The sequence below is a fragment of the Orcinus orca genome, chromosome 19, assembly GCF_937001465.1.
Source record: "Orcinus orca chromosome 19, mOrcOrc1.1, whole genome shotgun sequence".
In the NCBI taxonomy this organism is placed as follows: domain Eukaryota; kingdom Metazoa; phylum Chordata; class Mammalia; order Artiodactyla; family Delphinidae; genus Orcinus; species Orcinus orca.
In genome coordinates this window covers 46,385,335-46,400,864 of record NC_064577.1, presented here as the reverse complement: position 1 = coordinate 46,400,864, position 15,530 = coordinate 46,385,335, and the positions used below count along the sequence as shown (strand labels likewise).

At 37.4% G+C, this 15,530-nt stretch overlaps 1 protein-coding gene across 14 annotated transcripts in view; it reads left to right on the top strand.

Annotated features, from left to right (window-relative positions):
- The window catches only part of SPAG9 (sperm associated antigen 9), a 140,702-nt gene that overhangs the window by 74,626 nt on the left and 50,546 nt on the right, over positions 1–15,530 (top strand). For 8 of the 14 annotated variants that reach the window (XM_033410927.2, XM_033410926.2, XM_033410925.2 and 5 more), the window contains 2 exons: positions 2,512–2,662; positions 11,559–11,600. In XM_033410927.2, coding sequence (XP_033266818.1) covers positions 2,512–2,662; positions 11,559–11,600 — 193 coding nt within the window. Of the gene's footprint in view, positions 1–2,511; positions 2,663–7,784; positions 7,807–10,216; positions 10,333–11,558; positions 11,601–15,530 lie in introns of those variants that run through there. The other 6 variants (XM_012537737.3, XM_004282553.3, XM_004282554.3 and 3 more) reach the window with 3 other exon arrangements.

The window sequence follows — 15,530 nt, the reverse complement described above, 5'->3', positions numbered from 1 at the left end:
GAGAGAAAAGATGTGTGTAGTAATACAATTTTTCCAGAGTTGGAACAGTGTAACCTACAGCATCATTGACCCTCTTGACAGCTATCAGTCTCTGAAGAAAAATTCCCTCCCTGTCAAGCAGTTTCTGAAGGATAAATATAAGCAGTACAAAGGTTTCAATTCTACTTATATTTTGGATTGTAGAGTTAGTATTTAACAGGAGTAGGAAAGTAAAACTTGGACCCACAGCCGACTCCTTCCCCCAACTTTTCCAGTATTTAACATGTGTGAAAATGATTGTGTTGTCATTCATAAAGGAAGATAATTGTCATGACTGGCCTGCATTTTGATTATCATTGGCAGTGTGATGAATTCGAATGAAGTTTGTATTGTCTTTCTTTGCACTTGGGGTTAGAGAGCCTTCCATCTGATTAAATTCCTGGTCACTTTTTGCTAAAGTCATTAAGATATGTTAAAAAACAATAAGTAATCTAGTAGCTCTTAGACCCTTAGATTTTCAGTTCCCAAAATACGTTCCCCACCCAAAATTTCCAATCGTTGTCACCATCATTTGGTGAAATAAAGGGCATTTTAAAATCAAGCAGAAAAGATGTGGCAAAGGGGTGAATCATTCTCAAGAAAGAACAGGTTCTATGATATGTGGAAGCATGTATGTGTATAACGTGTTCTGTGTTATCCAGTAAGGATATATAAATAATGCCTCTTCGCTGTGGACTTATGACAACTTTCTTGCTGAACCAGCATTTGGGAGTAACTGGTAGAAAGAATAGCCGACTACTTTGTTATTTGGTTGTTCTGGCAGGTCGTGGAGACAAACTTAGATTTGGTTTTAAAATCTAGCCTTTTATTATGCTGCCTACATGCGTTTGAATTTTCCTCCCAAATCAAATAGGAAAAGTACCCCAAGTGTGAAGAAGTTATAAATAATTAACTCTTGATAGAGAAAAGTCCTGTTCTATTTCCTTGTGCCTACAACTTTAATAAAATGCAGTCCCTCAACCCTTTTGCTTCACCTAATCTTTAAGGAGGTGTTTGACAGTTGTACTGATCCTTTCTGATTGTCATTAGGAATGAAAGCAGTGTACCCTTTGTGTTCAGTGAGGGCACATTTCAAAAGTGGCTTAAGTTTCTTGGTATGAAAATAAGCTTACAGAATAAAGACTTATTTAGAAAAACTGAATATTTTCCAATTTATTTATATTACTTATTTATAACCTCAGTGTTTCTGTTCTAACTTACATTTTTTACCAGCAGCACTATGGTTCCTAGAAGCTCCAAACCTTTGGTGTCTCATTTCTTGCTAATTTCCATTTGAGTTAATGACCCAGGATGACCCAGGCTTATTTCTACCCTCTAAAAGTCCTTTGCATTAACAAAGGATGTGTTTCTTGTTAAAATTCTATTATTAAAATTGAAACTCTTGTTCACTGGAATTTCCCACAAAGCATTGGAAACTCTACAGTCTTTCATAGAATTTTTTGGCCTCCTTGTTTGGAGAAACTGACAATTGTTTTCTCATACATAATGTGGTGGAAAGGGTCTCATATATTGGTTCTGTAGAACAATACAGCTTTCCTACTTTAGGGGATAAAACTCTGAAAGCGCGCGCGCGTGCGCGCGCGCGCGCACACACACACACACACACACACACACACACACACACAACCTAAAAGTTGAGAATTAATGTTTTATTCAGAGACATTACTAAGGACTATAGCCCAGCAGGGCAGCCTCTCAGATAGCTCTGAGGAACCATCCCAAACCGGCAAAGGGAGGAACCAGGATATATAGGAGTTTTTGCTGAGAAAAATAAATAGATAATAAACAACATATAGTGGAACATCAAAAGATTTCTGCTAATCACAAAAGACAGACATCTCAAGTTAATGATTTTAATGCTTTTCTATGTATGGGAACATGCAGGAGTCTGGGCTCATTGAAATTATTCCTTTGATATACGTCTTAACTATCTAGGGTCAGTATACTGTTTTTCTCCATCCTGAATTCCCTTCAGGGCCCTCCATCAGGGCTGGCTGCAGTGGCTGATGGCTGAATGGCAGGCAACGTTGTTTGTTTACTGAAATGGCAGGCAACATTTTTTTGGTCCACATGTTCTTTTTACCATTTAATCAGTAGCCCTGATTTAGACCATATATTGATTTTCCTCTAGGCAGAAAAGAGATACCCTGAAGAGGCATGGTAAATATCTAGGGATTAACATGAGGAATTGGGAAGTCTAAAAGCAGGAGTTGGGGTAAGGGACTCATCAGTAACTTAATAAGATTTCCTAAACTATATTTTACTACCTTTCTTAGTTGATTCCCTGGGGCTAATTTAGCTTCTGAGACTCTGTCCTTTCTCTTTGGTAAGTCTGCTTGTTCAGATAGGCAGACAGAATTATTTAAGAGTGATAATTCTGGAGCAGTGACAGCCCAGCCTTATTACTTACAGTCATGATGAATAACAGTTAAAAACGAATTAATGCTTAATTTTTCTCCCCTCTCCAAATAGAAAAGAACGCCCTATATCATTAGGGATTTTCCCATTACCTGCTGGAGATGGATTGCTTACACCTGACACTCAGAAAGGTGGCGAGACCCCTGGATCAGAGCAATGGAAATTTCAGGAGTTAAGTCAACCACGTTCTCATACCAGCCTGAAGGTAAGCTTTATTCTGTGAAAACCTTCAGTTTGTGTTTTATAAGCTTTCTTATCCAAATTGAAGTGCTAGACAGCCAGAACATAATAAAATGAAATAGTATGTACACATTTTTAGTTCGTAAAACAGATGCTTTTTTTAAATTGGAAATGAGCTCTTCCCAAGAGTTTTAGTTTTTTATTATACTTTTTCAAGTTATATAGGAAAACAGAGTCAAGCTTTGTTACATCTTGGTTGTCATACTAATGACATTTCTATTTGATTTAGGCTATTTCTACTTGATTTACATTATATGAATTTAGGATGGGGTGAGCAGTGAACCGAAAATTATTGCCAACTGAAATCCTTGGTTCACTGTTAGGAAGCGTCACAATTTAGTAGGGCTTCACTTAAAAAAAAAAACAAAAAAAACCCATGATACTTTCCTCAAAACCTTCATAAAGCAATATCCAAAAGTGCATTGTGTTTAGCTAAAAAGGCCTGGTGTTAGTTCATTATAGATTATGTTCTTGACCAAGATCTTGTCACCAAATAAGTTATAAATATAAATAATAATATATTCCAAGAGTGGAGATATACTAATAATTGAAAATAATTGAAGTTATAGTGTATATCTTATAAAGTGCAATATTTATAAAGGGAACACTGATTATAAAGGAACCTTGTTACATTAGAAAATTGACTCTGTCATAAAACAAACAGGCCACCTACAATGAATACAGGTGAGTTACTTATGTCTTTATCTCCTTTTTCTGGTCTCTTTTTCTCCAAATTACTTCTCATGGTTTAAGTACTTATATAGATAGCTCTTATGATACTTCTAAATTACGAAGTCATTTACTTATTTACTTTGTTTCTCTCCAAATCCATGCGGTTTGTTTAGTGCTGTATCCCTAGCACTTAGAAAAGGTGTCTAGCACATAATTGTCACTCAGAACATGTCTGTCAAATGAATTATTTGTTTTAGATGTTAGAAAGACTCTTTTGAAGATAATATAAATGGTCTGTTTTTCAGCTCTAGTAGGTAGAGGCATTTAGAATCATTCCATTGACCTCTGAAATGTGCTCAAAACAGTAAACAGTCAATAAATATTTCATAGCTTTGCTCTCACTGAAAAGTATTTTTAACAGTAGGCCTAACCTCACCTTTTTCTCATTCTCCTTTCTTTTTTGCTCACTTTATTAGAAGGTAATTATGCAGCTGCTCAGTGTCCACAGTGATGCCACTAGGAAGTTTTCTCATCTTACCCCTATGGCCACACTGACTTTTTTAGCCTGCCTGTTGGTTTAATAGATCTTCCAAAACACCCAGCTCTCAATTGCCTACTTGCCATGTCCCTTTCCCAAAACAAAATTAAGTAGCAGGGATACTTCTAGGACATCAAAAATGTATACCATATGGTAACTGTATTTTAACTACTATCCAAAAAGATACCTTAAAGAGAAGATTGTTATTTAATCCAGTCCTATATAGTATACCTGAAATCTTCAGGTATACTATACGATTTTATATAAGGGACTTGAGCATCTAGATTTCGGTATGCACAGGGAGTCCTGGAACAATCCCCTGTAGATACCAAGGGACAGCTGTACTGGAAAATCTGCCAGGACTCATGCACCTAGAAAAATATACAAGTTGTTCTTAAAAAGAAGTATTTGTACATATTATTCCTTTACTTATTGTATTTTTGTGGGGGAAATCAACAAACAAACAAATAAATGAAATCATGGAATTTCAAGTAGTGTTATGTACTATTTTTAAAAAGCTAAGTAAGGGGCTAGAGAGTAATTAGTAAGGAGGAGTGCTTATTTTAGAGTGATGAAGGAAGGCCTCTTGGAGGTGGTGACTTGTGCCCTGAAATGAAGAAGGTACAGGTGCATGGAAAGGTCCAGAGGACTGTGTGTTTCAGGACGATCAACTAGCATCTGTAAAGACCCCGAGGTGGGGACAAACTTTGGTGTGTTTGAAGAATGTTTTTTTTTCTCTTCATCCCATTCCTCTGAGACTTCAGTGCTACCTACTGCACCAATGTGCCTTTTTTCACGGTTACCCAAAATATCCATCTCTCTAAATAGTATGATGGGGACTTCCCTGGTGGCACAGTGGTTAAGAATCTCCCTGCCAATGCAGGGGACACGGGTTCAATCCCTGGTCCAGGAAGATCCCACATGCTGCAGAGCAACTAAGCCTATGAGCCACAACTACTGAGACCTCGTGCCACAACTACTGAAGCCTGCATGCCTAGAGGCCATGATCCACAACAGGAGAAGCCACCACAATGAGAAGCCTGCATACCACACAAAGAGTAACCCCTGCTCGCCGCAACTAGAGAAAGCCTACACACAGCAACGAAGACCGGACACAGCCATAAATAATAAATAAATAAATAGTGTGATGGAAAATTCTCATTCCCATCTTGCCTTGTGGCAGCATTTGACACATTTGAATACTTTCTGCTTTTTTTATTAATAAAATTTGTCTTTCCAACTTAGTTTTCTTCTAATTTTATTTTTTAATTGTTTTTCATCATTCTTTTGTAAAAAAATTTATTTTATTTTTGGCTGCGTTGGGTCTTTGTTGCTGCGCGCAGGCTTTCTTTCTCTAGTTGTGGTGAGCGGGGGCTACTCTTCGTTGCGGTGCACGGGCTTCTCATTGCGGTGGCTTCTCTTGTTGTGGAACACAGGCTCTAGGCACATGGGCTTCAGTAGCTGTGACACATGGGCTCAGTAGTTGTGGCTCGCGGGCTCTAGAGCGCAGGCTCAGTAGTTGTGGCGCACAGGCTTAGTTGCTCCGTGGCATGTGGGATCCTCCCGGACCGGGGCTCGAACCTGTGACCCTGCATTGGCAGGCGGATTCTTAACCACTGCGCCACCAGGGAAAGCCCACTTTCTGCTTCTTGAAATGCTTTCTTCACTTTGCCCCCGGGATACTTCTCTTTCTCTTTTTCTCTTTCTCTTTCTCTTTCTCTCCCCCGCCCCCCTCCCCCTCCCCCTCTCCCTCTGTCTCCCATCTCCCCCTCTCCCTCTCTCTCTGGTTTTCTTCACAGGTCCTTTTCCATTGCTGCTTTTGCACCTCTAAATGTTGTAGTTCTCTAGGGCTTAAATTTCAGCCCCCTCCTCTACTTAATGTGGGTAGCTCAAGTTTCATGTCTGTAAATACCATTCACCCATCAGTGTTCACAAGTTTGAATTTCTGACTTTGACCCCTTTCCTGAACTCCACACCTGTGCATCCTTTTCTATATAGTTTTCCCACATACATTATTTGTATCCTGCTTAGGTTACCACCAGTAGAAGTATTCTTTCAAGGCCAATCTAAATGCCACAGCTTACATGAAGCTTCACCTGACACCTTTTGATGGTCCTCAAATCGAGTTTAGAGATCAGTTTAAGGCAGAAAGCAGAGGAATTTTATATTGTATCATTAACAGAAATTTCTTAATGGGGGGCTACTAGCAAAATTGGTAAAAAGGAACTTATGTTAAATGACATTTTCTGTTGAAAATGTATTATAAAAATGCTAGGGTGGAAATGGGCAAAAATGTTAAGGTAAGGTTGTTCATCCAACTGAATTATATTCACGAAGGAGGAAAAAATGTATATTACTCAAGAAAGGTGGTTGTGGTGGGAGGACAGTGAAAAGATGTTTTCAGTTGGCAGGATGAAGGGAAAAATACTCTTAGAAGGCGCGAGACTGGGTTGTTTGTGTGCTTAGAAGAGGAGTCCGATAGAAAAAAATTGAAAACAACGGAGTGAAGGGCGATGAATGATACATCAGAATTATTGAGGAAGGGCCAGGGGAAAGGGATCACATATCCCATCTGCCATTAAAATCTACTTTATTGACAGGACATCTCAGTTTTTCCTCATCTTTTGCTATTACAAGCAATGCTGCATTGAATAACCTTGTACTTAATTTAGTACTTGTATTTATAATTCCCATAAGTGGGATTGCTGGATTAAAGCATGTATTTAAGATTTTGCTAGATATCACCAAATTGCCTGCCAAAGGGATGGTAGCTGTTTGTATTCTCACCAGCTATGTTGTATAAGTTCTTCATTGCTTTACAAGTTTAGAGTTCAGATATCTCTCCCTTGTGCCCAAATATAGAAAGAGAACAAAGTGTTTTAAATATCATTTAAAATACCCTACACATAAAATTTTCATGCTGTTTTCTAGACCTTGGTTAGTATCACTTTGGCAATGATTTCATAGATTCCGTCTAGTTTCACATGTACACATACATATGTATATATACACCTATGCATGTATATGCACCTGCGCATGCCTAAAGACGTGTGTGAGTATACACATATGTATATATACTCCGAAAAAGTATTATTTTTTCCTTTAGAGTCTCCTGGGTTGTTGGTTATTAGTAGAATGTGACTTTTAGAACTGAGAAAAACAATTTTAGCTAAAAAGCAATTGGATTGATACCTACTTGTGAAAGTTTTAAAGAGTACTTTTGAAACCACATGACTTGAAATACTTCAGTGGAACTGCTGTGAGAAGGTCTTGTTAGCAGGGTTTGGTATATAAAGCCAGTGGTCAATGTGTGCTGCATTCGTCAGGGAACGTGCTTAGCATGCAGAATGGAAAATTTCTGAACAGAGCCAGCATTATTGTTTAGAAGAATTTTCCATCCTCCTCCATTTGTGTTAAATTGTTCCTATTTCTTTAGTTTTCCCAAGCTTGAATCTCTATAGTAGTTAAACCTTATTCCTGTGTCTTTTGTGATTAAAGATCCTGTTGTAAAACGCATGTGTGATTTTAAATTTCCAAACAGTTAAAGCTCTTGGTTTGTTTTGTTTTTAACTTTTCATTTTGAAACATTTTAGACTTATAGAAAAGTTGCAAAAATAGTACAGAAGGAACGATACCCATCACCCACCCAACATTGGTATGTTAACTAACCGTGGTAAGATTATCAAAACTAAGAAATTAACATTGGTACAATACTATTAGCTGAACTACAGACTTGTATTCAGATTTTGCCAATGTTCCCACTACTGTTCTTTTTCAGTTCCAGGATGCAATCCAGGATCCCACATTGCGCTGAGTTATGTTTCCTCAGTCTCTTCTAACGTTTGACGGTTTCTCAGCCTTTCCTTGTCTTTCATGACCTTCAGGCTTAAAGAGTACTGGTTAGTTATTTTGTAAAATAGCTCTCAATTTGGGCTTCTCTGATGATTTCTTATGATTAGATTGAGGCTATATATTTTTGGCAAGAATACTGTAGAATGCCGTAGTGGTGATGTTAACCTCGATTGCTCGGTTCAGCTGGTGTGTGTTGGATTTCTTCACTGTAAAGTTACTGTTTTTCTGTTTATAATTTAATTAATATCTTGGTGGATATATTTTGAGACTGAGCCAATATCCTGCTTCTCCTCAAACTTTCATTTACTGATTTTAATGTGCATCAGTGAATCTTACCTACAATAATTATTACTGTGGTGTTGTAATGCTTATTTTCTATTTTCTTCATCCTACATTCATTAACTGTAATTCTTTGGGGAGGGAGAGCTGCTCACTCCCTCCCTTCTTTCCTTCATATTTGAACTCAAAGGTATTATTTTGTTCTGTAGGTTATCCAATGCTATTACTATTTATTTATTAATTAATTTATTTATTTAGGCTGCTTTGGGTCTTCATTGCTGCACGTGGGCTTTCTCTAGTTGTGGCGAGCGGGGCCTACTCGTCCTTGCGGTGTGCATTGCGGTGGCTTCTCTTGTTGTGGAGCACTGGCTCTAGGTGCGCAAGCTTCAGTAGTTGTGGTGCACGGGCTCAGTATTTGTGGCTCGTGGGCTCTAGAGTGCAGGCTCAGTAGTTGTGGCGCACAGGCTTAGTTTCTCCCCGGCATGTGGGATCTTCCCAGACCAGGGATCGAACCTGTGTCCCCTGCATTGACAGGCGGATTCTTAACCACTGCACCACCAGGGAAGTCCCATTACTATTTATTTTGTTGCTCAGAGTGTTTCAGCCTTGGACATCAGGAGCTCTTCCAGGAGTCTTCCTATACCCTTTCGACATGCCCATACTCTTTTGAGTCCTTCCTTCCTGACACCGTCAGATGCTCCAGCCTCTTGCATTTTCCCTGCCCCTGCTGTGCAGTCAAGTGCTTCTCCAAGAAGCCTTGGTTCTGTTTATTGTAGAATGGTATTTAGGAACCAAGATCTAGGCACTAAATGTGCTTACTGGTTGGAATGTGATTGCTTCTAGGCCCTTTCTTCCGTTGATGCTTATGTTGGGTTTTTCCATTAGTTTATAGTATACATTATCTCCTTTTGGATTTTTATATTAGTGTTTACAGTAGGGTAAAATAAAAATAGAATTTTAAGAAAAATGGATTATATGTTGTAATATTTCAGGTTGGTTTTGCTTGGGACAGAGGGTAAGGAATTTCTTCTATAACTTCAGTTTTTATTTACAAACTTTCCCACTCACATATATCCTCATTAGATAACTTCAGGAATCATCCACAGCTGACAGTTGCAGTTTGAAGGGAAAAGGGAGTTAAGATTTACTCTTCTTAATATTTTGGTACTTGCCCATTCATTTTTATTGAGGTATAACTGACAAATAAAATTATAGGATACATACTTTCTCCCCTTTTAAACTCTTGCTTAGAGAAGAGGCAGTGGAATTAGTTCTTTCTTAGTGGGTGTTAATCAATGAGATTTTTTTCCTCTTTTTGGCATATTTATGGTGTTGTTTATTGACCAAGATGCTAGTGTATGTTGAGAATGAAAAATGGTAAAACTCCAAATAAACAACACTATTTAAAAACGATGGTATTTAAAGCTTATGTTTCTAATGTGACTCTTTTTTGAAGTAATTGGCACATGAGTATTTATTACTATTGATATTTAATGTTTAAACAAACTCTTGGAATAAGAAAAATAGCTCTAAGTATTTCCTGTTGAAGAAAAATTACCTTGCTTTTTGCATTAAAAAATTTTGATGCCTACCAGGTCACACACAATGCCAGATGCTAGAAATGTTGTAAAGTTGCTCAGAGTCCAAATATTTTAGGAAGTAGGCTTAATAATTTTTTTTAAAGTCATATTAATAATGTTTCACAATCAAATAATATCGAAAATCTAGAGTAAAAATGTATAGTTGTCCAACTCTAAATTCCATTCCTTTGCCTCAGTCATTTTGAATAGTTGGTATATCATTCATACCCTTTTCTTTATATATGTACATAGATAATACATACTCATGTATGTCTTTGTAAGATAAATGGTTTTAGGGACTTAGTCCAGGTGGTTAAGACTTAGCCTTCTAATGCAGTGGGCGCCAGTTTGATCCTTGTTTGGACAGCTAAGGTCCCACATGCCTTGTGGCCAAAAAAACCAAACCAAAAAAACCCAGAAGCAATATTGTAACAAATTCAATAAAGACTTTAAAAATGGTCCACATCAAAAAAAAAAAAAAAACTTAAAAAAATAACCCAAAACGATAAATGGGTTTATGCTCTAAGTATTTCCTGCAGCTTGCTTTTTGTTTTTCATTTTAAAATGTTATGTTCACAATCTTTTCATTTTTATTTAGAGAGTTATTTACCTAGCTTCTGATGAAATGATAGTTGAGAAGAGTTGAAGATGAGAATCCAGAATCAAAGATCATGTAAACAGATATTAAGGGAGAGGCAGTCTGGTTTGTATAAAGTGAGTCATGCTGTAGATTAAATGGAATATCATCCAACTATATAACAGAATGAAATCTTGCCATTTGTGACAACATGGATGGACCTAGAGGGTATTATGCTAAGTGAGAAAAGTCAGACAGAGAAAGACAAATACCATGTGATTTCACTTATATGTGGAACCTCAAAGAACAAAATGAACAGGCGTAACAAAATGAACAGACATAACAGAAACAGAAACAGACTCATAGGTACAGAGAACAAATTGGTAGTTGCCAGAGGGGAGGGGTCATGAGGTGATGAGTGAAATAGGTGAGGGAGATTAAGAGGTACAAACTTACATTCATGAAATAAAGAAGTCAAAGGAATGTAATGTACAGCATAGGGAATATAGTCAATAATATTGAATTAACTGTGTATGATGACAGATGGTACTTAGACTTATCGTGGTGATCATTTTGTAATGTCTAAAAACATCAAACCGCTATGTAGCACACCTGAAACTAGTATAGTATTGTAAGTCAATTATATTTCAATTTAAAAAAAAAAGAAAAAAGTGAATCATGCCTTGCTCATCTGTGGGTTTTTTTTGTGGGAATTAACAGAGAGCTAGGAGAGCTGTATTTTAGACTTTTCAAAAGACTTTGATGGATTTCCAGACTAAGAATATTTAAAACTTGAAGTTGCTTTGTGTTTAAGAAAAACACTTTTGTCTCAAAGAGGGCAAATGTACAGATAGAAATGAAGAATATGAGTAAATAGATGTTTTTGTGAAAAAGGACTTGAATCTTGGTTACCCTTCGATTGTTAGTGTTCTCTTAACAGTTTCAGAAATGAGGGGGCGGGGAAGAAGAGTGTTGTTAATGTTTCCAAGTATGCTAAACTGGAATATTTATTATGTTAATTACTCGAGATGATTAGGATAAATTTCAGGAAGATTTCACACAGCTGTGTGAATAGAAAAAAGGGTTAAGTGATAAACTTCTTATTGACAAAGTATAAGGTAAGACAAGACCCAAGAGGTGGCTTTTGAGTCATGAGATGGCGTAAAAAAGAGGCTTAAAGGAGGTGATTTTAAGTCAAAACAAAACAAAATCCCCAAACCCTCATTTTAACAAAGTAGATAAAAGAGATAGATCTTGTTATTCTGAGAGGTAGCACAAGCCAAAGATACTTAGAAATATGCTAACACCTAGTAAATACATGATTTTTCTTTTTTTCTCTTTTATAATCTTTCCCTCTTCTCAGGTCAGCAGTAGTCCTGAACCTCTGAAGGCTATAGAACAGGAGGTGAGAATGGGGTTTCAAAACGTTTTGTAAAAAGTAAATGAAAGTGATTAACTTTTGGGTACTTTCTCAGCTGCTATTTTCAAGACATCAAGTGCTCAGTTTGGAAGACTGCTGATGTTATTCCCTGAAATAAAAAAGAAAATTATTTCTTCTACAGTGGTTGCTAGGGCTTTACTGTAATCTGTAATTTACTCCTCTCTAAAGTCAGCATTTTGAAATAAAGGAGAAAATAATAAGTAAATCCTGTGGAAATTCAGCCTATTTCTATTTTTCCAGCAATAGGTAAGAAAACGTGTATGCTTTGCACAAATACCTTCCTCAGGGCAGAATGTACATAACTTGTATGTATCCTGGAGACAGCCTAGTATGTCATTTTACCATGGGCTGCCTCCCTATTTAAACAGATTTGTTCAGCCCCAGTCAGGGCACCATTCAGCTTCATTCAGCAAACATCTTTTGAGAGCCTACTTCATGTCAGGCTTGATATGCTAGACCCTGGGGATATAAAGACAAAATAAGACTTTCTCCTACCTACTAGGTCAGGGTTAACCAGGGTAAGGCCTTCAGCAGGTCCATGACAGTGGAACAGTGTCTTTTTCAGAAATACCTTCAGAGGTAGGTCATCCGTGCCTCTCTAAATTTTTTTGAACCTACAGTATAATTTACATCCAGACTTATTTCACCTAAATGTGTCTAGAATTATGCTTCTCAGTGTTTCTTTGGGTCACGGACTCCTCTAGGAATCAAATTAAAGATACGAAGCTCTCTATAAAATACTTGTATACACAGAATTTTGTGATTCTCTTATGGTGTAGAGTTGTAAATCAAAAGAGTGTTAAAACTACTGCTTTGGACACAACTTTAACTTGGGGAGAAAGAAATGTAAACATAGAAATTAAATATAAGGTGATAAGTGTTATAGTGGGTATCCATTGGGCTAGTTACTTTCTGTAATTTTGTCTTTTACTTACATTAGGCTTAAAATCTTTGAAGCTAAAGACAAACTTATGTAGCAGAGTTGCTTGCCCCCTTTTTAAAGCTTATTCCAGATGAAATCAGGCGGCTACTTAGGAAAACACTGTATTGGAACATTTCTAGGTTGTCCTTAGTGGGATAATTTATTTTTATAGTTGTGAACTTACTTTATAGTCTTTCTGAACATAAATAGTAATGGGGCAATGCCAGATAACACATGACATATGTATTCTATACAGCACTGGGTACGGGAGGCATTTGATGAATGGAACATCTGAAAGTATCTTGTAAAGGCCTATAGACTTTCAGCCTGATAATCTAAAACCAGTAGGAAAATAGCACAAAGACCAGATTGTTTTCACTATGGTATCTCAAGTGAAGCTAAAAGTAATGACACCTGTTCTGTTTTTTTGTGTGATAAAAAACGTATAACATAAAATTTACCATCTTAACCATTTTTAAGTATACAGTCCAGTAGTGTTAACAGTATTCACATTGTTGTGAAACAGATCTCTAGAACTTTTTTGTCTTGCACATCTGAAGCTCTATACCCATTAAATAACAACTCCCCTTTCCCTCTGCCCTCAGCCCTGGCGACTACCACTCTACTTAGTGTTTCTATGAATTTGACCACTTTAGATACCTCATATAAGTGGAATCATGTAGTAGTTGTCCTTTTGTGACTGGCTTATTTGACTTAGCATAATGTCCTCAAGGTTCATCCACGTTGTAGCATGTGACAGGATTTCCTTCCTTTTTAAGGCTGAATAATATTCCATTGTATACATATACCACGTTTTGTTTATCCATTTCATCCCTCAATGGACATTTGGGTCGCTTCTACCTCTTGGCTACTATGAATAGTGCTGCTGTGAACATGGGTATACAGATATCTCTTTGAATCCCTATTTTCAAATCTTTTGGTTTTATACCCAGAAGAGGTAGTGCTGGATCATGTGGTAGTTCTATCTTTAATTTTATGAGGAAACTCCATACTGTTTTCATAGCAGTTGCACCATTTTACAACCCCACCAACAGTACACAAGTGTCCTAATTTCTTCACATCTCACCAGCACTTGTTATTTTGTTTTGTTGCACAAGAGTGCCATTCCTTTATAGTTGTAACACTGGAACCCCAAGTCAGGTTGCTCGTTTTTGTGGGCATTTTCCAGTGACATGAAAGCCTACAATGTAAGAGTTTCTTAAAGACTGAAGGAGTGGGAATGGGGTTACAAAACAAGTAACGTTTATCAGAAAGAGACTTGACCACCTGGTGAGTCTCCATTTTTGGCACCCACCGGTGTCATTGAAGAAGATATCTTAATGGCATCAGGCAATTGAAATTGATAGGCCGGTGGTCTTCAGATAAATAAAGCAGCATTTGTAGTCAAAACTATTAGCCAAAACAGTACACCTGGCGTATGACCAGCATAAAATGGGAATTAGAAGTCTCCAGAAGTCACAGAGTGAATGCGAAACTACAGCATGCGACTCCCCTATAACTTTATGTTGAATAATTTATGTAAATGCTTCCAGTTTCCATTTAGGTCCTAGTAAAACATTTTCCCTCATTTTGTACCTGGTATCATATGAACTCATTGTTGACCAAAAGTGATACATTTTATCTTTTAGCCGGCTAATATTTAGGTTTGTCTTTTGTCCTTCTATCTTTAGTTGGAGGCATAGTTAGTGACAGAATTTCATAATTTCTTCCATAGGAGATACAATATAAGAATATTGTGCCCTTGGTCAAACACATGACAGAGACTTCCCACCTCATTGCTTTCCTGCTAATCTTGGGAGCTTTATGTCTCCACTATCTGGGAGACCAAGGAGAAATACGTCTTTTGAAAACTATTCCCTAAAATTCAGAGCTTTCCCCTCTTCAGCTCTCATGGTCTGTCCCTGGGATCCAGCTGTCAGAAGTACAGCCCACACTGTGAGCTATTTTAATGTGTGTAAAATATTTTTATGTGGTAAAAGTATAAAAGGGAAGTGAGTTACAGATCAATAATCTCATGTTATTTGGATAGCATTTTAAAATACCATCTTCTAAGCAGATCCTAATTTACCACTTCCTTGTAGCCCTAAATCTTGAGATCCCCTGAAGTGTCAGAGTCCTTTTCCTGTTTTAGGTTCAGCTCTCTCCTGGTTACTTTATTTCATACTCCCAGATCCACAAATGATTTTGGGGAAGAGGGCTTTTGCCAAGCTGTTTATATTGTGAACTTTTAAATTACTACATAATTTTTTTTAAGGTAAAAATAGCTAGACCTTGTGGGGTAGGGTGATATGAAGGAAGAAGAAACAATTTCTCTACTTGACTTTTATTTGAGAGATAAATGGAAACAACAAGGTCAAGATCGACCTCCAGTTATTTTTCAAATAACTTCAAAGGCATACAATTTTCTCATTGTAGATGAACTTGATATTCTCTAGGGCTTTCTGAATCCATAGTTTTGATGGGTTTAAGCACTGTCCATCAGTACTTCATCAGAACCTGGACTCTTTATATTAATTTTTAAATGTACTTTATATTTTAAACTTTTAAAGCTTGGGAATTCATGTATATGATAACATAAATGTGAATTAGCCAGCCTGTTAGATTAACCAAAATAATGCCACTTCTATTTTTTCTGTTAAATAGAGTACACATCAAAACAAAGACCAAGAGAGTGGTACTCAGGGCGACTTCTAGTTGTTTTCACTATAGTCCTCTTTGGCTCCAGAAATATTATTGTCAGTTTTCCAGACTCAACTTCTAACAAGCTAATTTACTTGATGAAATTTTTTTTTTTTTTTTCGGTACGCGGGTCTCTCACTGTTGTGGCCTCTCCCATTGCAGAGCACAGGCTCCGGACGCGCAGGCTCAGCGGCCATGGCTCACGGGCCCAGCCGCTCCGCGGTATGTGGGATCTTCCTGGACCGGGGCATGAACCCGTGTCCCCTGTATCG